Genomic DNA, 21,700 nt, shown 5'->3' with positions numbered 1-21,700 from the left:
TACGAGACGACACGATATTGGATGGTTGTTGATTTTAGTGGACGAGAAAGGCTGGCGCGTTGCTTTCGCAAATCATCGTGGGACCCACCTACCTTTTGAGTTTAAGCCTTTCAAACATCGGCGGCGCTGAACGGATTAACTGGCTTGGTTTTCTGAGTCGCCTGCATGGCTGCTACAAACCGCTCCATTACTCTACGTTGCTTCCCCATGGAAACTACGGTGCGGTCAATTGCCAATTGGACGAAAATGCTAAAACTTATAGTTTGGAAAAGGAGATCTTTGAATTTAGCAAATTATTGTATGAATCATTAAATTCAATATTCAAATTTTAATCATAAACTTTTCATGCAATTTGTTAAAGTATAATATAAATTTTTTATTAATAATTATTGTTATACCTATTCATTTGATTAATTTTATAATTTATCAAATCAATATACATTCGATTGTCATGTTATCATTAAAAAATATTGATATCCAAATCTGTTGTCACAGCATGAACTAGCCCTTGCCTCTTTACCCAATGAAAAAATTTTGGTCAACCATTATCACGAACACTCTATTACTGCATTAGGCTCATATTGTTATATGTGATTTTTTATCAAATTTTACATTCATTTTCCATAAATTTCAACAAGTTTAATTATTTCACTGTCAATTATTTAATATAATATAAGGTAAAAGAAAATCCAATTAAGGTAACTCTGAACCTTTTTCCTCTATGTTTCTTTCACATTTTTTGTAATTTACTATATTCAATCTCAAAACCATGAATACTTAATTGATTTGAGCGTTATAATGCATATCAAAAGATTAATTTTAATGTCTCTTGATCATATTTTCTAACTACATATATAAATCATTTCCAACTCATCCTCTATATCACCGTTTAACTCACCGATACCTAAAACACTACCAACAATTATAATATTATGAAATGATCATAATTTAATAATAAAAAATCAAACATATTTCATTGTTTTATTTAGTGTTAATAAAATCGAACTCAAACAAGATCAACCCCTTTTTTACTTTCCAATATTTCTTGTGAAAAAAGTAAAACAATAGTATAAAATTATCTCAAAATTTGAAAATTTAACTTTAAAATACAAACATATAACATAATAAACTTAAAAAATATTTTCATGAGAATTATAAAAAGAAATTAAAATTATTTATAGTAATAATGGAAAGTAAATGAGAGATTTAAATTTTTTGTATATATTTGAATAAAAAAATAAACCAAAAATATATATTTTAATATTCAATATATAAGAAAAGAAAAGGCCAAAAAGGGAAATGCACGTGATACTTAGTAGTCATTGAGAGCTCAACCAATCACGTTGTAGTATTAGATACTACCTAGTGAACGAGACCACACAAGAATGAAACCTCTCACCAGGGATAAAGACCATGAACTAAAATCGGCGTAGAAGAGGAATTGAAACCAGACGATTAATTGAGCGGCCTCAGATAACTCACCACACGTGTTGCGAACCGCCAGACAACCGAAGTCTGAAGCTCTTCTCTCTCTCTCTCTCTCTCCCTCTGAAAGTCAGTCACTTTGTCTAAAGGTTGGTGGCAAAAGCAGAGGAAACGAGCAGAGAAAAAACATGAACTCAACGTCATCATCACCAAACCCTCCACCGCCTCCTCCGCCACAGTCTTCTATGTCAACCACGTCCGCAGATGGGTCCGGAAAGAAAGTTAGGAAACCTTACACCATCACCAAATCACGTGAGAGCTGGACTGAAGAAGAACACGACAAGTTCATTGAAGCTCTTCAACTGTATGTTCTTCTTCTTTTAAAGTTTTTTTATTTATTCATTTATTTATGTTTTTCTTTTCTTAGAGTTAAAAACTTTTGGTCTTTTTTTGAAAAAGAAAAGTGAATTACAAGTACCCATCGCCTTGATTTACAGTTTTCTTCGTTTTCCAACTCTCCATCTCATTCTTTTAGTGGGAAAATTTCCATTGTCGTGTTGTTTCTTATCTTCAATTCTTCTGTTTTCCAAGGTCAGAACTTTGGAAAATCTTGAATGAGTCTTTTCTTGTGTCAATTGTGAACTAGATGCCTTGTTTCTCTTTGTGTTTATTAGCAATTTGAACTGTAAGGATTAATGTTGTTTTATAATAGAAAAACATTCTTGTTAGCTTTTCTTTCTTTTGTAAAAATAGTTTTCTGTCTTTCTTGCTGACTTAGGTTTGACCGTGACTGGAAAAAAATTGAAGATTTTGTCGGTTCAAAGACAGTTATCCAGGTTTAAAGACAAAGATTTGATGTTATGAGTTAAGGTTTTTCATCTTTGATCTCATTTTGGTTCATTTTTTAAAATGAATATTTGCTGCCTTTTCAGATTCGAAGTCATGCCCAGAAATACTTTTTGAAGGTCCAAAAGAATGGGACAATTGCACATGTGCCTCCTCCTCGCCCCAAGCGCAAAGCTTCTCACCCTTACCCACAAAAAGCGTCTAAAAATGGTTTGTTTTACAACAGATTGTGATGATATATTGATTTTAAGTATTAGGTTATGATTGCATTTTGACATGCTCTTAAATTAGCAGTTTTAGTGCCATTACAAGCATCCATGGCTTATCCCTCTTCCATGAATACCATTGCACCTGGATTTGCTCCCTGGGATGAAGCTTCCATGTTGGTAAACACTGCCTCAAGCAAAATCATGCCACCGCAAGATGACTTTACACGTCTTGGAGGATCTGAAGGCATGGGTACTTCTCTCTGTTGTTTTCTTTCTACAATAGTAGTAAACGAGCTTTCCTAAAGGGAACTTTGCAGCACTTCTTATTCATACAACATTACTGATTCAGCTGATATTGGATCAAAGGGCGTAGCAAGGATTAATAACAGTGGTGTTAGCGGCATTGGAAGTTCAAGTAGGATAATACCTAGTTCTGATATGCCAAACCAAGGGAAACAAACTGCAATGCTTCATGGTAATTGTTTTGACCATATCAATTGTTTTACCCACTTCCTTTGTTAGTACTTAATGATATAGGTCAGTTTTATCTTTATTTTACAGGTATACCTGATTTTTCTGAAGTTTATAGTTTCATTGGGAGTGTCTTCGATCCAGACACCCAAGGGCATGTGCGAAAACTCAAAGAGATGGATCCCATAAATTTTGAAACTGTGAGTCAAATGGCCCTTTTTTTTTTTTTCAACAGTTAATATTTGCAGTAATTATCATAAAGTGCCCTAATTTACATAATATGATGTAGAAGTTGTAAAATAAAAATCAGAGAAAAAACTGGTCAAGAGGACCTTGTTTTTGGCCAGTAGTGACCATAACCACTCAGTTAAAGTTTAGTAGTTTACAAAGCAGTAGTTTATGTAATTCTTTTTTGTGACTTTGTGCAGGTTTTGTTATTGATGAGAAACCTCACTGTTAACTTGTGTAGTCCTGACTGTGAGCCAATTGTAAGTATTCTTATGAAGTTTATGTTGATGCTTCACGCATTATTTTCTGTTCAAATATTAATGGCTGAGGAAAATCTATCCTTTCAACTTTATGTTTTTTTTCTTCCTTTTGATATAATACTTTCTCATGATTATGTCCTACTTCCTACTTAATATGCATATTCATCTACAACACTTGAGGACTCACGTATTTCAATTCCTTCTTGGTTATTTGAACAAGAGAAAACCAACAAAACACTTGAGTACCCACGGATTTCTTTCTTTTTTTTTTTTTTTTCTATGACTGTTCTATAATGCTGGCTAATTGATCTCCTTGGTTGTTGCAGAGGACGGTCATGTCCTCATATGATGTCAACACGAAAACATTAGGCGATTCCGCGGGAATTATTCCCCAGAACCAAATGAATGATCTATTATTGTGTTAAGCTGTTTATTAGGTAGGATTTGCCGACAGGTACATGCTTTTCATATTTTTCTGCTTTTCTTCTCTACTTTCATTGTAACTTCTCCTTTTCCTGCATCTGGAATTGAATTTCTGTTTACTTTGACTGCTTTCTTAAATCTAAAGTACCTAATGGGACTTGGGCAGCATGCTTGAAGGTTTTGCTAGGTGAAGGAGTTGCAGCCACCAGCTGGAGAAAATGTTAGAAATGATAACTGGAAGAATGGTTTTCTACTACAGCCTTTCAAGCTCCTTGATATCCAGCGGGATCAGGCCGAATGGTGGTGACCCTGTTTTGACCTATCAACCAGATAATTGTGTATGTTCTTGTGAGGTCTGTTGATTAGCTGTTTTACCTAATTGCCAAGTATGCCTCACAATAGAAGTGAAACTACGAGAATTTGAAAACATATTTGTAATGAGGATCATGATTCTGCCTTGTCGATGTAGCTAGAAGGATCTCCATGGCAACATTTACATGTTAGATTTCTTATCTATTTTCATATTGGTTTATTAACACATATTCTACAAGAACATTTGATGAGTCAAAGTGGTTGCTGATATCCAAGACATTCATGAGCTCATTAGAGATCACCATGTTCAACTGGCAGATTGATTAGCCAACTATAGCAGACTTCTTTGGAGGATTTCACTCGTCTTTTCCCTACTCCCCGGACCGTGTCTTTTGCCTTTTTAGCAGGTAGCTCGGATCCTGCATGGTTGATGCCAAGCTGGGGGGTTTCTTTTACAGGTTCTTTGTACCAATTATAAGATATTATTATCAAACCAGTTGTATGAAAACAACAAAATCATATACCTAATTTTCTCACTGGAAGTCTCTTTCTCCCCCCAATTCGCCCCACCCTCTTCTCACCTTTGTCACCTCTATTTTTTTGTGTTTTTTTTTTTTTTTTTGGGGGGGGGGGGGGGGTGGGGGATAGTCATAGATCTAGCTTTTGCCACATATAAATGGACGATCTTGTTTTGACGAGGACAATAATCTGTACCAAAAACAACAACAACAACAAAGCTTTTTCATGATACACTCCCATCTTCTACTAACAAATTGTTGACACTGATGAATAACATGGTAAATAAGATCTTTTGCATGACCAAAACCCATAGTTTTTTAACTGCTAACAAAGAATCTGATTCAATAATAACTCTCCTAAAATCTTTCTACCAAGCTAATTTTAGTCCTATCTAAATTGCATACAATAACTGTCAGAATCTCGTGTAATGCCTCCTACATCCAAATCACTTCAATTTGAACAAACAGTGTTATCCATATTAATTTTAATAAAAGCAGTCGTATCCACATTAATTTTAATAAAAGTAAATGGAGGAGGTTTCCAAGCATAGGAAAGACCTACTTAACATAAGTCCTTTGATCTGACAGTAAGCAAAAAACCCCCTAAACTTGTCTTTGACAATATTAGCAGCATAATCATATAAAGAAAATCCCTGTTTAAATATGCAGTTATTCCTCCATTTCCAAATATTCTAGCAACCAAACACAAATAAAATGGGCCAAGGTATTCCATCATGCACAATATTACTCCTGACAAGATTAAAAAAAATCCAATTCTATACCAACAAAGAAAGAAAATGTTCGAAGATAGAGCCCCAAATTTAATAATTCCATAACATACCTAAAAATTTGCAATATCTAAACAAGTGCAATAACGATATAATCTGATTCTAACGTCTTGGACAGAAGGCTGAATTGAAATCCCTCCAGCCAAGAAAGAATTGCAGCTTGAAACCTCAGCAAATGGGCTAAGAAAAGTCTAATGAAAAAAACAGGCCTTGGTCTGACCCAATTATACCTCATCAGACCACTGACCAAGCTAAAAGTCCTGAAGCCCATACAGTTTGCCATTTCGATACCCGTTAGACAACTGCCTCGACCCTGATTCTCTTTCTTCCTCTTCCTGTCATCCTCCGTGATTCTCTAGTCAAAATTTCACCTATTTGTACGAAATTAACAAAGCAAAATTATGTGAAGGGAAATCAGATTTGCTGTTATTGGTAAGATTACATCTCTGTTAAATCTGTGAACAATTTCTGATATAGCTGTTGTTTATCACTTATTTTTGAGCAAATTGAGTCTCAAGGTTTCAATTTTGTGTTTGATTATTAACCCATAGCTCCAATTGTCTTGTTTTCATTGGGGACAAATAGTAATAGAGATCAAGCAAGTTGAAAATGCTGCAACCTCAAATAGTGCAATCCCCAGCCAGGCTAGGTTTGACAAACCCTAATTCACCGTCTCTTCAAAACCCTACCCCTCCCAAGTACCCTTCTTCTCAACCCCAACAGCCGCAGCAACAGTCTGGCTCCAGCCTCTCACCGGCAACGACCTCTTCAACCCTCCTTTCTCTTCTTCCTCCACTCCCCAGAGCCCAATCCCTTCTCCTCCAAATGGCCTCCTTAGCTTCCAAACTGTTCGAGGTCTCCCCTAATCGTACTCTCTGGGTTTCAACCTTTCGTGGGTCTCTCCCTTCGTTTCTGTCTTCACAAATCCAATCAATGCCTCCACCTCCACTTGAATCCACCCCTACTTCCACTAAAGAAGTTCTCTCGTTGTTCACTTCCCTCCAAACCCAACTCTTCGAAGCCGTTGCCCAACTGCAAGAAATCCTGGATCTTCAGGATGCTAAGCAGAAAGTTGCAAGGCAAATTAGGTCTAAAGATGGTGCAATCCTTGCTTTTGCTAATAAACTTAAAGAGGCAGAACGGGTTCTTGATATTCTTGTTGATGATTATTCTGATTATCGGCGGCCTAAGAGGTTGAAGTTGGAGGAGGATGGTGGGGAGGATGATGATGATGATTCTTGTACCACAACGGTTGCATCTCAGTTGAATTTGTCTGATATTTTGTCGTATGCGCATAGGATTAGTTACACTACTTTTGCACCTCCGGAGTTTGGTGCTGGGCAGGCACCGCTTCGTGGGGCACTCCCCCCTGCTCCACAGGATGAGCAAATGCGTGCTTCTCAGCTTTATAACTTTTCTGATCTTGATGTTGGTTTGCCTAAAATGGTTGAGACTAAGGAGAAAACTGTTGAGGCAATAATTGAGCCACCACCTGCACAGCCTGCAGATACCAATCCGCTTGCAAATTTTGCAGCCCTTCAGGGCTTGCTTCCCGCAAACTTTACAATTCCATCAGGTTGGAAACCTGGGATGCCGGTGAAGTTGCCAACCAATTTGCCAGTGCCACCACCAGGATGGAAGCCTGGGGATCCTGTGCCACTGCCTCCATTGGACTCCTTGCCTATACCTAGGATGGAAGAGCCACACTTACGGCCTGTTCCACCTCCTGGATTGCATAAGCCACCGGAGCCAATTCAGGTGCGACATGTTGAGTTGGATATTCTTGATCCAGATGATGATAGCAGTGATTATAGTAGTGATGAGGGAAGCTCTGATGATGAAGATTGATAGTGGTAGTTTGAAGTCCTTGGAGTAAGTGCACTTGCAACTTTTAACTCATTGTATTTTGCCAACAAAATGGAATTCATAGTTTCCTTCATTTATCCCTATGCTAAGAAATTTGCAATATGTGGAGTCCTTTGTGAACAGCATTTGGAACAGAATTGCATTTCGTAGATTTCTAATTGTTTCTTGTTGTGTATCTGAACAGAAAATGAGAAGTAATAGCTTTGTTTCTAACGATCAGGACAGCACCCTATTATCATTCTTCAGTAGGAAATTCATTGATTTGCCTATAGAAGCATTAATGGGATATATAAAAATGCAAGAACTGATACTGTATTATATATGTGAATAAAGGGAAATAAATCTGCTGAGGGTTACCAGTAGTGGATCCGGGATTTTTTTCAGAAGTGTCCACTTAATGCAGTGGTTGTCTACTGGGTGTTGGCTGGCTGTGGGCTGTGCTAGGTATTCGGTAGTGGCAATGAGTGGAGTGAATAGGGAGTTAAGAAAAATATGTTCATGGGAAAATTTTGAAGGTATTTAGGGAAAAATGTTGGGGGTGTTTAGGGGGAAATTGTCCTTAATTTTTTTTTCTTATCTTTTGGGGTCTCCCACCTTTACATTTACATCCGCAACTTGGTTGTCGCATGACTTGGTACTTTCAGACAAAATGGAGATGATCTTTCTTCAAGATACTTAATATTGGAACAAGAGGATCTGCACGGGTGTAGTAGTTTAAAAGAGTCTAAAGGTCGTAAAATGTGTATTTGAAGATGATTCTTCACTACCTTATAGGGGCATTTTTGATGGAATGGTGACTGAGTTTTATTGGCCAATGGCTTACAGAGGTCGTAGGGTCGTATTTTAGATGATTCTTCAATATGTTTTAAGTTGATGCAGCTTGTATTGATATTTAAAATGGAGATAAAAAAAAAAAAAAAAAGGGTATCCAACACAACATTCATGAGTCCTCTTTTTTACTACAAAGTATGAAATTAAATATTTATTTAATTAATTGATTTGGAGATGTACAAGAAATATATGCCCCTTTCCAGTTTCAATCTGATGTTTTGGGGAAAAAAATTAAAAAAGCATTGATGGGCTCAATCTTCAATCATTTTGTATATAGGCCAGGCTGCCCATGTTGACACATCATGGCCTGTAAGTTTATCTGTGCTCTGGGCTATTATATTTGGGTCAAGGGGCACAAAATTTATCCCCATTGACCCTTTTCCGGATAGAACAGAATAATCCCCGTAACCAAACAATCAGCACCCTACCAATTTTCTTAGCACCTCACATAGTCACACTACTCAAAACCCTAGCGGCCCTCTCTTTCTCCAATTTTACTCATTTTCTTCGATTTCTCTCACAAGCTAAACCCTAAACAATGGCAGCCGCCGCTGCTGCCGCACGCCCTCTGGTTTCCGTCCAAACCATAGAATCCTATATGGCTACTGACGCCACCCCAACTGTACCTCTCGCTGATGTCATGAAAGCCTCGATCCGACCCGACATTGTCACCTTCGTCCACGACAACATCTCCAAAAATCGCCGCCAACCCTATGCGGTCTCCAAACGTGCTGGTCACCAAACCTCTGCCGAATCCTGGGGTACCGGACGTGCCGTCTCGCGTATCCCCCGTGTTCCCGGTGGCGGTACTCACCGTGCCGGCCAAGGTGCTTTTGGAAACATGTGTCGTGGAGGCCGCATGTTTGCTCCTACCAAGATCTGGCGCCGCTGGCACCGGAAAATCAACGTTAACCAGAAGCGTTACGCCGTTGCCTCCGCCATAGCTGCTTCTGCTATTCCTTCGCTCGTCATGGCACGTGGCCACCGCATTGAGGCTGTCCCTGAGATGCCTCTGGTAATATCAGACTCTGTGGAGAGCGTGGAGAAAACCTCGGCTGCAATTAAGGTTTTGAAACAGGTCGGAGCATATCCTGACGTGGAAAAGGCTAAGGACAGTCAAGGAATTCGACCCGGAAAAGGGAAAATGAGGAACCGGAGGTACATTTCCCGTAAAGGTCCGTTGATTGTTTACGGTACTGAGGGGGCAAAGCTCGTTAAAGCCTTCCGGAACATTCCTGGAGTCGAGGTTGCCAACGTGGAGAGGCTTAATCTGTTGAAACTCGCTCCTGGTGGACACCTTGGAAGGTTCATTATTTGGACCAAATCGGCTTACGAGAAGCTGGACACCATGTTCGGCTCATTTGAGAAGCCTTCTGAGAAGAAGAAAGGGTACCTCTTGCCTCGCCCTAAGATGGTGAACGCTGACCTGGCTAGGATTATTAACTCTGATGAGGTGCAGTCGGTCGTTAAGCCGATTAAGAAGGAGATCAAAAGAGCACCTTTGAAGAAGAACCCACTTAAGAACTTGAATGCTATGCTGAAGTTGAACCCGTATGCGAAGACTGCTAGGAGGATGTCTCTTTTGGCTGAAGCGCAACGTGTTAAGGCTAAGAAGGAGAAGCTTGACAAGAAGAGGAAGCCTATTTCTAAGGTATATCAATTCTGTTCTGATTTATCATGTTTTCTAAATGATGATAATTGCATTTTTACTTTGGCTTAGGTTGATGCATTGTGGTATATGTCAATGGAATTATATGTGCTTTTAGTTAATGTTCGATGTCTTTGGTTGTTTTGTTTCTTGAATATGATTATATGATTGTTAATTGATTGATGTACTACACATCGTTGACTACTTGTGCTTATGAGATTTTTTTTTTTTTAATGCACAACTCCTAGAAGTGCTTCTATTTTAGTGTTTACACGCTTTATTTGTTGAGATATTACCTTTGTTGTCAATAAGGTACTGTTGCTGCTCAACACTGTTTAATACCATGCTTAGGTACCCATCCTATGTTTGATATATCTTGCATTTGGGGTGATGCTTATTTGGTTGACTCTAACTTATATATGTTCTTGAGTCATAATTTTTTCTCCATGTTTATCATTTGATGTGATTTTACAAGTGAATGGTAGCAAGTGAGAGAAGGCTTAGTTTGTGGTATTTGTTTATTTGACTTATCATTTAGTTTAGTCATATGCTAGATGAGTATTTTGGATTGATTGTTCTGCCTTATGTTGAGCATGACATTTGGCTCAGAATGAATTATAAAAGGTTCTCTCTTTCCCGTTGTGGTCATAATGGTGGTATTCAAATAATGATGTCAAATGTTTGCATCTTTATAGGACTCAAATTGTTTCCTGCATTTGTCATTCTGTTTTTACGTTCTTGGGCCTGATTGATGTTTCACCCAATTTCTTCTCTGGCATACCATTATATTCTCTGTTCGTCTTTCAGAAAATCTTTGTCTTTTATATATTTCTAGTCCACATGTTGTTGTTATTTTGGGTTTTTAATTACTATTATTGTTATGGATCCTCTATCTCTTGTAGAACTTGCCTTGTGAAAATGTTTATCTATTGAATACTAGTTTAGTTTATTTGACCCTAATTTTTCTTTGTGCCTTTCTCTCGGATGTTTCAGGAGGAGGCAACAGTGATCAAGTCAGCGGGCAAAGCATGGTATCAGACTATGATCTCTGACAGTGATTACACAGAGTTTGAGAACTTCTCCAAGTGGTTGGGCGTGTCACAGTAACTTAGATTTTGCTTTAGGTATTCCGGCAGACAATGTTTGTATCAGTTTTGTTTCAGTGTCGACATTCTATTTCTTTTGCTGTTTGGAGTTGTGGATGAGAATGGGTGCAAGAAGTAAAATTAGTGGGATGGCATGCCCCTGTGTGATCTCTTTTTTCGGCCTCCATCCTGTTTTCGCATTTTATGGCTAGTTGAATGGTTTCTATTAAAATGAGAACAAGAATTAAATAGTTTCCAAAGTCTCGTTGGTCTTTTGGTTATTGAAATGCATGTTTTGCAGTGTCCATCTAGTTACTTATTAGTTAGACTGGTCCCTAAATAAAGTCATATGATTCATTTCTCGATTACTTGGTTTTTCTCATTTTGTTTGGGAGATTAAGGAATTGAACTTTGTCATCTGGGCTTTAAAAGAATAAGGGACATATATTTTTCTTCATATTGGATTCATTTTAGGGTTGAAGTTCTGAAACCTTTCAGGGTTGAGGGTTTCGAATTTAATCAAAAATTGAAAAAAAAAGAAAAAAAAGGAACGTGATCTTAATTTACTGAAAAAAATTATGGCATAGAATTATGGAAATTATATGGTTAACATCTTTATATATAATTCATTTACTGAAAAAAAAAATGGAGAATGGATTAAATAAGCATTTTTATGTTTTAGTTGGGTCTAATTCCAAGCAATTTAAATGGGTAGGAGTTTAAGCAGAGTTTGTGAACTGAAGTCATAACACATTTTTATCTTCTTTCTTACTTGAAGGATAAGGTTACTATGGGTGGTCATATTTCAGTATTTAAAATACTTTGTTAGTATAATATTTAATTAGTATAGGTTAGTTCTTTAAACCAAACACCCTATCCATCATAGAATTATCCATTTTTAGCAATAGTAATATTGCCATTTCGATGGACACACGGCAAGCAAGTTTATTATAAAATACAATCTTTTTGGTAAGATACTAAAGTAGCAAGAAATTAATTAACATTGTTCAAATTACATCTCTCACGTTTTCAAGACTTTAAAATTTTTTCTTTGTTTGGAATTTTTTTATATTCGAAAATCATTTTGGATATCGATTAATCTAAGTCGAATCGAGTCAAATAAAAAGGATAAATTATCTTAAGCTTGTTTTTTTTTATTTACAATACTTAAAATCGAAATCTTATTTAAAAAGAATCGAGTTACTTGTCACTCAAATCAACAGACGTTAATTTTTGTAAAATAGAAATAAAATGTTATGAAAATAAAAAAAAATTGATTGTAGATTTTTTTTATAATACAATCAAAAGATGATTTTAAAATTATCAAAAGATTTTAAATATATATATTTTTTATATTGATTGAGATTTTATTTTTAATAAAAATCAAATTTTGATTGATAAAATAATAATAATTTTTTTTACCAACTAATTAACCTTTATGAGTGTCTTTAAAATTCTTTATATATATATATGTATGTATGTACTGTCTAAGCTTTCACAAAATTAAAAAGAGACGTGAAAATTTGGATAAGTTTAAAAGGTATAGTTTTTTTCTCATTGAAGTAATTAAGCTATAAAATCAACCTATTGATATAAAATGAAAAAGGATATAGTTGACTAAAACAATAAAATAGTTCTTGAATTTTATTATTTTATTTAAATATTTTATTGTACTCAAATGTATTTTTATTTTTTAGTTGTATAAATGTATTTTTATTTCAAATAAAAGATTGATATATATTAAAAGTTTATTTAAGTATAAATTAAAAGATTAGGGTTTGTTTGAATACAAATTAAAATTAAAATTTGAAATTTGAAATTTGAAATTTAAAATTTAAAATTTTATTTTAATGTAAATAAAAAAATTATTTAAATATAATAAAAATTATATGAATTTATTTGAATAAAATGATAAATTTATATTTTTTTTTATTATTTTAACCATATAATTAACATTACTTTCGTGTGTGATTTCATTTAACATTGTGATTGACAGAAGTATCCATATGATATCAACTCGTAGATATTACTATTGGACCACCCTATATCCCCATCAATCCCAACCAGCGACACTTGTTGAATTGGGGGGAGACGATGGAGGGTGAGGGCGGTTCTATGGCAACAGTGGCTTAGTATATGGCTAGTGCTAGTGTAACAAGTCTAGTGCTAGTGTAACGAGTCGAGACTTAAGTTTTGAATTCGTACGATTTTGGGACTCAAGTATCTATTCATCCGACGTCTTGGATCAATCTGACTGTCATGATTCATAATCTTGTGAGGTATTGTCCGTTCTGACACCCCTGACCTTACGATTTTATCCTACAAAAGGTGCTTCACAAGAGAGAAGTAGTGTGAACCCTTTTATACCCCAGTAACTCTCTTATTATGTTCGATGTGAGATTCCCTTAGGTCCGTGACATTTTCTCCCACTCAACTTTATGACAATTCACAAGAAAGAAGTGGTGTGAACCCTTTTATACCCCAGTGACTCTCCTATTATGTTCGATGTGGGATTCCCTTAGGTCCGTGACATTTTCTCCCACTCAACTTTGTGACGCTTTTGTCACGAAGGCTGGCCACCCTGCCTACCTCCCTCGAGGCGCTTAGCGTGGGTCGAACGGCAGGTTGAGACTTAAGCTTCGAACCAGCACGGTTCCGAGACCCAAGCATCCACTCATCCGGCGTCCTGGATCAACTTGACCGTCATGATTCATACCCTTGTGAGGTATTGTCCGTTCTAACTCCCCTGACCTCACGATTTTGTCTTACAAAAGGTGCCTCACAAGAGAGAAGTGGTGTGAACCCTTTTATACCCCAGTGACTCTCCTATTATGTTTGATGTGGGATTCAAGACTCTTCTTTAGGTCCGTAACATTCTCTTTCACCCAACCTCGTGACGTCCTTGGAATGAAGGTTGGCCACCCTGCCTACCTCTCTCGAGGCGCTTAGCGTGGGTCGAATGGTTTAGGGCTAGCTCTGATATCACTTATCACGGGTCGATACTTAAGCTCCAAACCCGCGGGGCTCCGGGACCCAAGCATCCACTCATCTGGCGTCCAGGATCAGCCTGACTGTCACGGTTCACATTCTTGTAAGGTATTGTCCGCTCTGACTCCCTAGCCTCATGGTTTTGTCTTACAAAAGATACCTCACAAGGGAGAAGTGGTGTGAACCTTTTTATACCCCAGTGACCCTAAGTAAGTGAAGTTTATGGAATCTTACAAGATCAGCAGGAGCCTCCTGACAGATTTGATTGACCTTAAAAATCAGGAGTTAGAATCCTGATTGATTGTAATCTGTATAATCTTTTGATTTTAGCCTTTATTCTACGGATATTACCATTAAGTGTAAGTTGAAGCCTCAACTATAAATAGAGGGTTGCTCTACCCTAATTTGTACACCATCAAATATTTCTGTTTTAGTGAATACATAGCATATTCTAACATTCTACCTTGTTATTCTGTTTCTCTTAACTTAAGTAATCAATTTTTCTCATTATTTTAATATCCGTGTGCTTGTATTTTAAGCTTATTTAAACATAAAATAAAAGATTTCAAGCGTAAGATCGTACGAATTTTGAGTATAACGTCGAAACCTGTGACACTAGCGCTAACCGCTAACCTAACACTGGATTACCAGCTTTGAAACCTTTTCGTTTTCCTCATTATTTCTCAACTAAAATCTCTTCTCTTTTATAACCTTTTCTTTCTTTCATTATATATATATATATATATATATATATATAAATAATGTAACCTTGATAGCTACTTCCTTCCCTCAATCCACCCTCCCCAACAAACACACGCGCGCACACATATATATATATATATATGTAACCTTGAAGTTGAAATCCTATTTTGTTTTCCATTTCAGTTTTAATTTTCTTTTTCTTTTTTAGCTTAGTTATGATGCTGGATCTTAACTTGAGTGTTATTTCGGGCCGCGATGATTCAGTGGAGATGGCGGGAGGGAATCTTCTTGACTTTTCTGGTTGTAATAATAACCAAATGGAAAGTTCCGGGAGCTTCGGTTCTTCATTTGTCAACACCGACACCGCTACCACCTTCGGCGACGATGACTTTTCCTCCAACGCCGCTGCCACGGCCACTGTGGCTTACTCCTTCGGCAACCTCAAAACCGCCCAAGAAGAAGCGGAAAACATCGACAGGACCATCCCTCTTTTCCCGGTCGACGTGAGGGGAGATGCGGAAAAGTCAACAGGATCGTCACTAAAGGAATGGCTGGATCTCGGCGGGTACCGCCAAACGTCGGAGCAGAGGATCGTAGCCCAGTAGGTACAGTTAAGGCAGCAAGTGAAGAAGAGTCGACGTGGGCCCCGCTCCAAAAGTTCTCAATATCGTGGCGTCACGTTTTATCGTCGAACCGGGCGCTGGGAATCTCATATTTGGTTAGTTTTTAGAAGGAAAATCCAAAAAACGAAACAATAATATAATACGAATTTAATATAAAAAATATTTTAAAAATATAATTTAAACTTTTAATAATAATGAATAAAATATATTTATATTTTTTATAAATATTTTACAGAATATAATAATAAATAAATATTATTTTTGCATTAAATTTGCTTAATTTTAGTGTTTAGACTTGTTTTCTTTTGCTTCTTTCTCATTGCCTGTTTTTCTTTCTTTCTTTCTTTTACATTCATGTCGGGATTGTGGGAAACAATTATACTTGGGTGAGGAGGGTTCAATCCTTGATCGTTTCCTTTTTTTTTTTTCCCTTTTTCAGAAGCTGATAACTGTGGTTTTAATTTTAATCTGTGAAAATCTGGCTGTTTTTGACCTTTTACAGGGGGATTTGACACAGCTCATGCTGCAGCAAGGTAAATTTTCTCATATTTGTCAAGGTTATTTTCAGAATAAATGTTCAAATTAGGGGGTTTTGGGGGGTTTGACAGGGCATACGATCGAGCTGCAATCAAGTTCCGAGGAGTCGATGCGGATATTAATTTTAACGTTAGTGATTTCGAAGATGATATTAAGCAGGTTGGGAATTTGAGATGTGATTTATTGAATTTAATTTACGCTTTTGAAAATGATACAATAAATTTAATTTAAAGTTTTTTTTTTTTTTTTGGTTTTGTAGATGAGGAATTTGTGCAAATCCTGCGTAGGCATGGCACTGGTTTTTCAAGAGGTAGTTCCAAATACAGGGGAGTTACATTGCACAAATGCGGCCTAGGGGAAGATCAAATGGGGCAATTTCTTGGCAAGAAGTAAGCACCCTTTTGCTTATTTATGACCAATTTTGTTTTCCTGTTAATATATTTAGTAACAATTTGTTTTAGTTCTGTTATTTTGTATAAATTTTATGTATCCAAAATAGTAGTATATTGGTTTTTACATGTTGTTTTAAAGTAGTGACGGTAAACTAAGAAGTTGAATCATGAATGAATTGGTTCGCGGTAACTGCTGGAAACTTGGTTTTTATTGCATTAGTATGCATTCCTTTCCTGCAGGTATGTATATCTTGGACTCAGAGATTCAAATAGTAATGCTATAGCAAAATAATCATCGCGAAATTAAAATAACGTAATCACCTATCTTCGTTATCGAAAAAAATACAATTAAAAAATTTAATCACTCTAAACGATCTGTAACGGTCATTAAAAAATGATGCAACAAAAAATAATCGTTATCTCATCTTTTTATTAATATAAATTATAAATTTTTTTTTTTTCAAGTTTCAACTGTCAATATTTTCAAAAATCAGAATAAAATAATTAAGATTACAAAAGTAAAAATCAAAACAAAAATCAAAACAAAAAAAAATTCAATTGGACAATCTCATTCTCATATTCTTTTTTCAGTTTTAAAATTCGTCTAAAAAATTTTTAAAAATAGTATTAACTATTAATTATTCAATTGATAATTATCCAAATTTAAATTAGCTTTAAATCTTCAATTAATAATTAAAATAAAATAAAAGTAAGAAAAAATAAATTATCTATTTGTTTTGTAAAATTTTTGTAAAATAATATTGATATTTATGTTTGTGAGAATCTAGTGAGAGATATGACGATACATGAGAGAGAGATGAAAAAAAAAGACATTGATTGAATTAATTTGAGAGATCGAAGACATGAAAAAATTTTGATGAAAAAATTTTGAAGAGGAATAGAGAAAATTTTGGAGGGCTGTTTGAAAGAGAATAAGAGAATAAGAAGTGTTTAGCTTTATCTCATAATGGAATAGTGGGTGGGGGACTGGGGTGGGATTAGGTAGTGTGGGGTGCGTTGGGGGTAGAATGGGAGGTGGGGTAAGGTGCATTGAGGGATAGGGTAGGGGTGAATGATTTTTATTTAATTATATAATTAATTTTATTAAAATATAAATTAAAAATTTTGTAATTTTTAAAATTTATTTAGATAAAATTTAGTTAGAGGAATTAAAATTTTATAATTGAAAAAAATTAACAATTTAATAATTTAATATGAAATATATAAAAATTTTAGATGAAAAATTTTAGTAAATTTTTTTGTATAAGTTAAATGAAAAATAATTAAAATTAAATGTTATATTTTGATTTTTTATTTATTAATTTATAACTTTATATTTAAAATTTAATAATTTGTTTATTGTTTTTATATTTATATTGTTGTCAATTCTTTTATTATTAAATTAATTCTAATTAATTTATTTTTATTTTTGTGTAATTATTGAATATTTTATTTATTATATAATACATTGAAAGTAATTTGTGATAAAAATTTTTTTACATAAATTAATATATTAAAAAGATTAAATTACTTAATAAATTTAGTATTTTATGATCTATTACTCTTAAGATTAAAAATTAAAAAATTTAATGTAAATTCAATTTTTAATGATGGAATAAATAACATTAATATTTTTAAATATAAGTTTATTTTGTTTTTATACAAAATAGCAAGCATGCCACCACAACATTTAATTTTGTAATTAATATTAAATATGAACTTGGCTCAAACAAAATTTTGTTGTTAAACTAAATATGAATGTTTTATTATAATCTAGCTAAAATTGTGAATAATTTTTTTTTTTTAAATATAGTATGATAAACTATTTTAAAAATCATTAAATAAGAGTTATTATTATTATTATTATTATATTTTATAATAAATTGTGCAAAATTAAAAAAATTTTACGACTGTAATGATTTTGATGACCGTAATGATCTCCGTTATATCCGAAAATACAATAAAGACGATACGACTGAAAACGTGATCATAATCGCTATTTAAATCTCCGCTTAAGCTATTCGATGGCTAGATAGAAGCAGCAAGGTCGTTAGATCATGAATTCTATCTGTAATACCACCAATTGATTGAATTCTAAACCAGTTTGACTTCCAATTCTCCTTATCTGTTTTGTTATTCTCTGAAACTCAGGGCTTATGACAAGGCTGCTATAAAATGTAACAGAAGAGAAGCAGTCACCAACTTTGACCCAAGCACATATGAGGGGGAGCTAATCTCCCTATCTGAGAATGGAGGTACTAATTGTGTTTAGAAATTTGTCATCTGGATGTATCTATAAGCAAATTTTTGGTGTCAGTGTACAGTGAATTGGGAACCCTCTTGTTACAGATATGAATGAAGATCTTGACCTGAATTTGGGCATTGCATCCCCCTATACATCTGAACCTCTAAAATGGAGAATGACAATTCAAGTAACTTTGCTTTCCAGCATGGCTGTGATGGCCTGCCAGTTGAGAGGGGAGCAAGGGTAATGCCATTCAAGATTTCAAATCCTTAAAGTTTAATTCAGCTTTCTGATTGAAGATGGCATTTAGTTACTTAAAAATCTATATTCTCCCTTTTCAGATTGAGAACCCTGCTCCATCATCAATGAGGTTTCAACCAATTGTTGGCCAGGCAATGGCATTCAAGCACTTTCCAAACTGGAATGGTGCAAATCCTTGTTTCTTTCAGGTTTATAGGGTAAGCTCCACATTTCTTTGGTTAGCCTATGTAATTGTTTGACCATGAACATGAACTTTGCTTTTTGAATGTAGTGGGTTGTCTCATTCTTGTCCCTGTGAATTAATTTTTATAATGCTGGTGAATAATGTAATTACATTTAATTCTTGACTCTTCTTCCCTCTTACATAATTATTTCCATTGGCAATGAACTAATATGAAAACACAAGTGATAAGTTTGAAGCAAAACTATTTTTTACCCACAGAAAGGGTTTTTTTTTTTTTTTTCTGTAATCGAAACAACAATCTTGTGTTGTAGGTTTCATGCAATATTTTGATGAGTGTCATATCATCAAAATAGAATAGTAGTATTAATGATCAGTGATAGTTTTTTCTTTTTTTATTTCTTGACAATGAATTATGTATGATAGGATAATTTATGATTTAATTTCCTTTGCTATTTGCAGGAAAGAGCAAGAGAGAAGAGGATAGAAGTAGATTCCTCACCAAACTGGGCATGGCAAATCCAAGGCCCTTATGGTGGGACAAATCCAGTGTCACTCTTTCCTACTGCAGCATCATCAGGATTCTCATCTTCAACAATTACTTCTGCATCAGCTGCCGCTGGCCAACTTTGCGCATCCACAACCATTATCCTCCAGTGATCAACATCTCCCATTTCAACGGCAGGAGCTGAAAGGTAGAATTTGCCACTGTCTCATTTCTTCCCTACAGAATGGAGGTAATAGTTTGGTAGGCAATCTATGAAAAAAGAATTAGAGGCCTAATCCTATTTACTGCTGCTTCATTTTAATTTTTTTTGGTTGAAAGAATAAAATGAAAGTACCACCAAGCCATAGTCACATGTAAAATTGGTGAGTTCATACATTGGGCCTTAAAAAGTTGTTTGGATTACGAGAAAAGGAAAGAAAGCGTGAAAAGCCTGGTGTACCTTCATCGTAATAATAGTTGGAGGCTTTGGTTATTCGAGCAGGGCCTTTCAAGTTCCGTATAAAATCAAACATATATCCGTATCTCTTGTTCTCCGTTCCAGTTTGCCAGCTGGTGCTTCTGGCCCAATTCTCATACTGCTGCTGCTTCACTTTGCTTTCATTTATTCTTGGTGTACTTGGCATTTCTATATTTATATTATTTCTGTTTGATGTTAAATGTACGTAAAATATAAAAACTATCGGATCAAATTTAAGTTAATATGTCAAACATAACATATTTTTTAATTTTTATTAAATTCTATAAATTTTTTGTAGGTTGCCAAATTCCTTTGGCCGTTTCCACATTGGTTCTTAGACGCTACCCTTGTAGTTCTAGAGGAGAGCATTTATCTTGTGGATTGAACTGCTCACCCCATTTTGTCTTTATGAATCTTTTTATTTGGATAAATGGTTGAGATTAAAAATAAATAAATGTAGACGTAAGATTAATTATTAGGATGAAATTAAAATCAATGGTTAGAGATGTATTTGAATGTAAAAGTAATAATGACAGCGAAGTAAATTATCTTAAGAAATATTATATTAAAAATTATATATTTAAATATTTTTAAATTATTTAATAGTTATAAAATTAATAAATACAATAATATTAAATTAAACGTTAAATCTCATAATTTTGAAGTTGATTGTACGAAAGGTAAAAAAAAAAAAATTATGTTAGGTCTTAATTTTGAATCTTTTTATCATTTATTTTTATCAAAGACAGCATTTCAATCTGCTTCTTTAATGTTTATATTATTTTTTATTATTTGCATTCACTTTTTTGGATCTTATCTTTAAAAGTTTTGTTATTTTTCAAATTCAAAAGCTCATTTCTCTTAATTATTGCATAAATAGGTTTACATTTTATATGTTCAAATAATCTCAAACAATCTCTTCTTTTCTTTTTCTCAATTCAAATTATTTTTAATTTTTCTTGAATATTTTTATTTTTTATTTTGTTTCTTTTAGTCTTAATATACATCTATCTAAGCATTTTAATTTTAGTTATGTTTATTTTCTCCTTATTATTTTTTAATAGTCCAACATTTAGTCCGATATGGCAATGCAGGTCTTAAAATTATTTTATACAATTTCATATTTAATTTTAAAATTATGTTGCAATTAAACAACACATTCAACGCATTTCACCATCTCATTCATCTTACTTAAATCTTATAGTTTACATCACTTTTTATCTTAGTATCACTCTAATTAATTTATCTCAAATATAAAAAATAATTATTTTTCGACATTATCTCACAATTTAACTAAATTATATTAGTACTTGTTTCTTTATGACTACTAAATTCATATTTTATATATTCAGTTTTAAATTTATAAAATTAATAAATTATTAAAAATTAATTAAGTTATTTTCATATTAAAAATTAATTTTGTTAATAAATAATAATAATTAATAATTAATCAAATAACATTTTTTATTATATTAAAGTAATAAAATTATTTCACAATTTTTAAATAAATATCAAAATAAAAAAATAAAAATCAAGATAGAAAATAATAAAAATTAAATTATAAAAGGTAAAAAGTATTTTGATTAAAAAAAAGATGATAAAAAAATTAAAAAAAAAAAGAAAAAGATCGATTGGCCATAGGTAGGGGTGTAAATGATACATTAGTACTCGCAAGCTACTCGGATTTGACTCGATTAAAATTCGAATTCGATTCAATAATTGTCGAATCGAGCTCGAGCTCGAGTAGCTCGACTTATCGAACCGAATTTGAGCATATTAATACTCGGCTCGAATAGCTCGCGAACCTAATCGAGCTTTTTTATTATATATTTATTTTTATTATTTTATTTATAAAATTACTTTTTTACCCCTAACTTAAAAAACCCTAAAATTTTA

General features: G+C 34.1%; 3 protein-coding genes and 1 pseudogene across 9 annotated transcripts; all 4 read left to right on the top strand.

Moving 5' to 3' along the window:
• The first annotated feature begins 1,494 nt into the window (after positions 1-1,494).
• On the top strand, positions 1,495-4,402 carry LOC111298047 (protein REVEILLE 8-like). 5 transcript variants are annotated; one of them, XM_089741446.1, is made up of 9 exons: positions 1,495-1,789; positions 2,204-2,261; positions 2,358-2,481; positions 2,566-2,724; positions 2,830-2,955; positions 3,042-3,151; positions 3,380-3,439; positions 3,766-3,876; positions 4,029-4,402. In XM_089741446.1, exons 1-8 carry the CDS (start codon positions 1,614-1,616, stop codon positions 3,862-3,864), a joined length of 912 nt encoding a protein of 303 aa, XP_089597572.1. In that variant the 5' UTR covers positions 1,495-1,613; the 3' UTR covers positions 3,865-3,876; positions 4,029-4,402. The 5 variants fall into 5 exon arrangements, with proteins under 5 accessions (XP_089597572.1, XP_022748481.2, XP_089597570.1 ...); XM_022892746.2 differs by having other exon boundaries at positions 3,766-3,893; XM_089741444.1 differs by having other exon boundaries at positions 1,496-1,789; positions 2,566-2,730.
• Positions 4,403-5,761: 1,359 nt separating this feature from the next.
• Positions 5,762-8,471, top strand: LOC111298044 (hydroxyproline-rich glycoprotein family protein). Of its 2 annotated transcripts, none has more exons than XM_022892743.2 (2): positions 5,762-5,912; positions 6,066-7,559. In XM_022892743.2, exon 2 carries the CDS (start codon positions 6,090-6,092, stop codon positions 7,326-7,328), a length of 1,239 nt encoding a protein of 412 aa, XP_022748478.1. In that variant the 5' UTR covers positions 5,762-5,912; positions 6,066-6,089; the 3' UTR covers positions 7,329-7,559. The 2 variants fall into 2 exon arrangements, with proteins under 2 accessions (XP_022748478.1, XP_089597569.1); XM_089741443.1 differs by lacking the exon at positions 5,762-5,912 and adding an exon at positions 8,455-8,471 and having other exon boundaries at positions 5,952-7,352.
• Positions 8,472-8,558: 87 nt separating this feature from the next.
• LOC111298046 (large ribosomal subunit protein uL4-like) lies at positions 8,559-11,170 on the top strand. The gene is made up of 2 exons (XM_022892744.2): positions 8,559-9,828; positions 10,819-11,170. Exons 1-2 carry the CDS (start codon positions 8,716-8,718, stop codon positions 10,930-10,932), a joined length of 1,227 nt encoding a protein of 408 aa, XP_022748479.2. The 5' UTR covers positions 8,559-8,715; the 3' UTR covers positions 10,933-11,170.
• A 3,403-nt stretch (positions 11,171-14,573) lies between these two features.
• On the top strand, positions 14,574-20,025 carry LOC111297833 (APETALA2-like protein 3; annotated as a pseudogene). The gene is made up of 11 exons (XR_016326303.1): positions 14,574-15,317; positions 15,583-15,609; positions 15,726-15,756; positions 15,832-15,935; positions 16,020-16,149; positions 16,393-16,429; positions 18,185-18,198; positions 18,304-18,407; positions 18,502-18,640; positions 18,739-18,855; positions 19,302-20,025. The product of XR_016326303.1 is annotated as an APETALA2-like protein 3 (transcript).
• The last annotated feature ends 1,675 nt before the right edge of the window (positions 20,026-21,700 follow it).

Source organism: Durio zibethinus, chromosome 12 (assembly GCF_047325235.1).
Source record: "Durio zibethinus cultivar Kanyao isolate XHJ-2024 chromosome 12, ASM4732523v1, whole genome shotgun sequence".
NCBI classification, from domain to species: domain Eukaryota; kingdom Viridiplantae; phylum Streptophyta; class Magnoliopsida; order Malvales; family Malvaceae; genus Durio; species Durio zibethinus.
The sequence above is the reverse complement of the archived record's forward strand: the minus strand, read 5'-3'. Positions and strand labels throughout refer to the sequence as shown.

Excerpts from the sequence above, each read along its gene's own strand:
- LOC111298044 (XM_089741443.1), top strand. The coding sequence starts at position 6,090 with ATGCTGCAACCTCAAATAGTGCAATCCCCAGCCAGGCTAGGTTTGACA.
- LOC111298046 (XM_022892744.2), top strand. The coding sequence starts at position 8,716 with ATGGCAGCCGCCGCTGCTGCCGCACGCCCTCTGGTTTCCGTCCAAACC. Across the intron at positions 9,829-10,818 it reads AGAGGAAGCCTATTTCTAAG|GAGGAGGCAACAGTGATCAA; the intron begins GTATATCAATTC and ends CGGATGTTTCAG.
- LOC111298047 (XM_089741444.1), top strand. The coding sequence starts at position 1,614 with ATGAACTCAACGTCATCATCACCAAACCCTCCACCGCCTCCTCCGCCA. Across the intron at positions 2,262-2,357 it reads GTTCAAAGACAGTTATCCAG|ATTCGAAGTCATGCCCAGAA; the intron begins GTTTAAAGACAA and ends CTGCCTTTTCAG. Across the intron at positions 2,482-2,565 it reads ACAAAAAGCGTCTAAAAATG|TTTTAGTGCCATTACAAGCA; the intron begins GTTTGTTTTACA and ends TTAAATTAGCAG.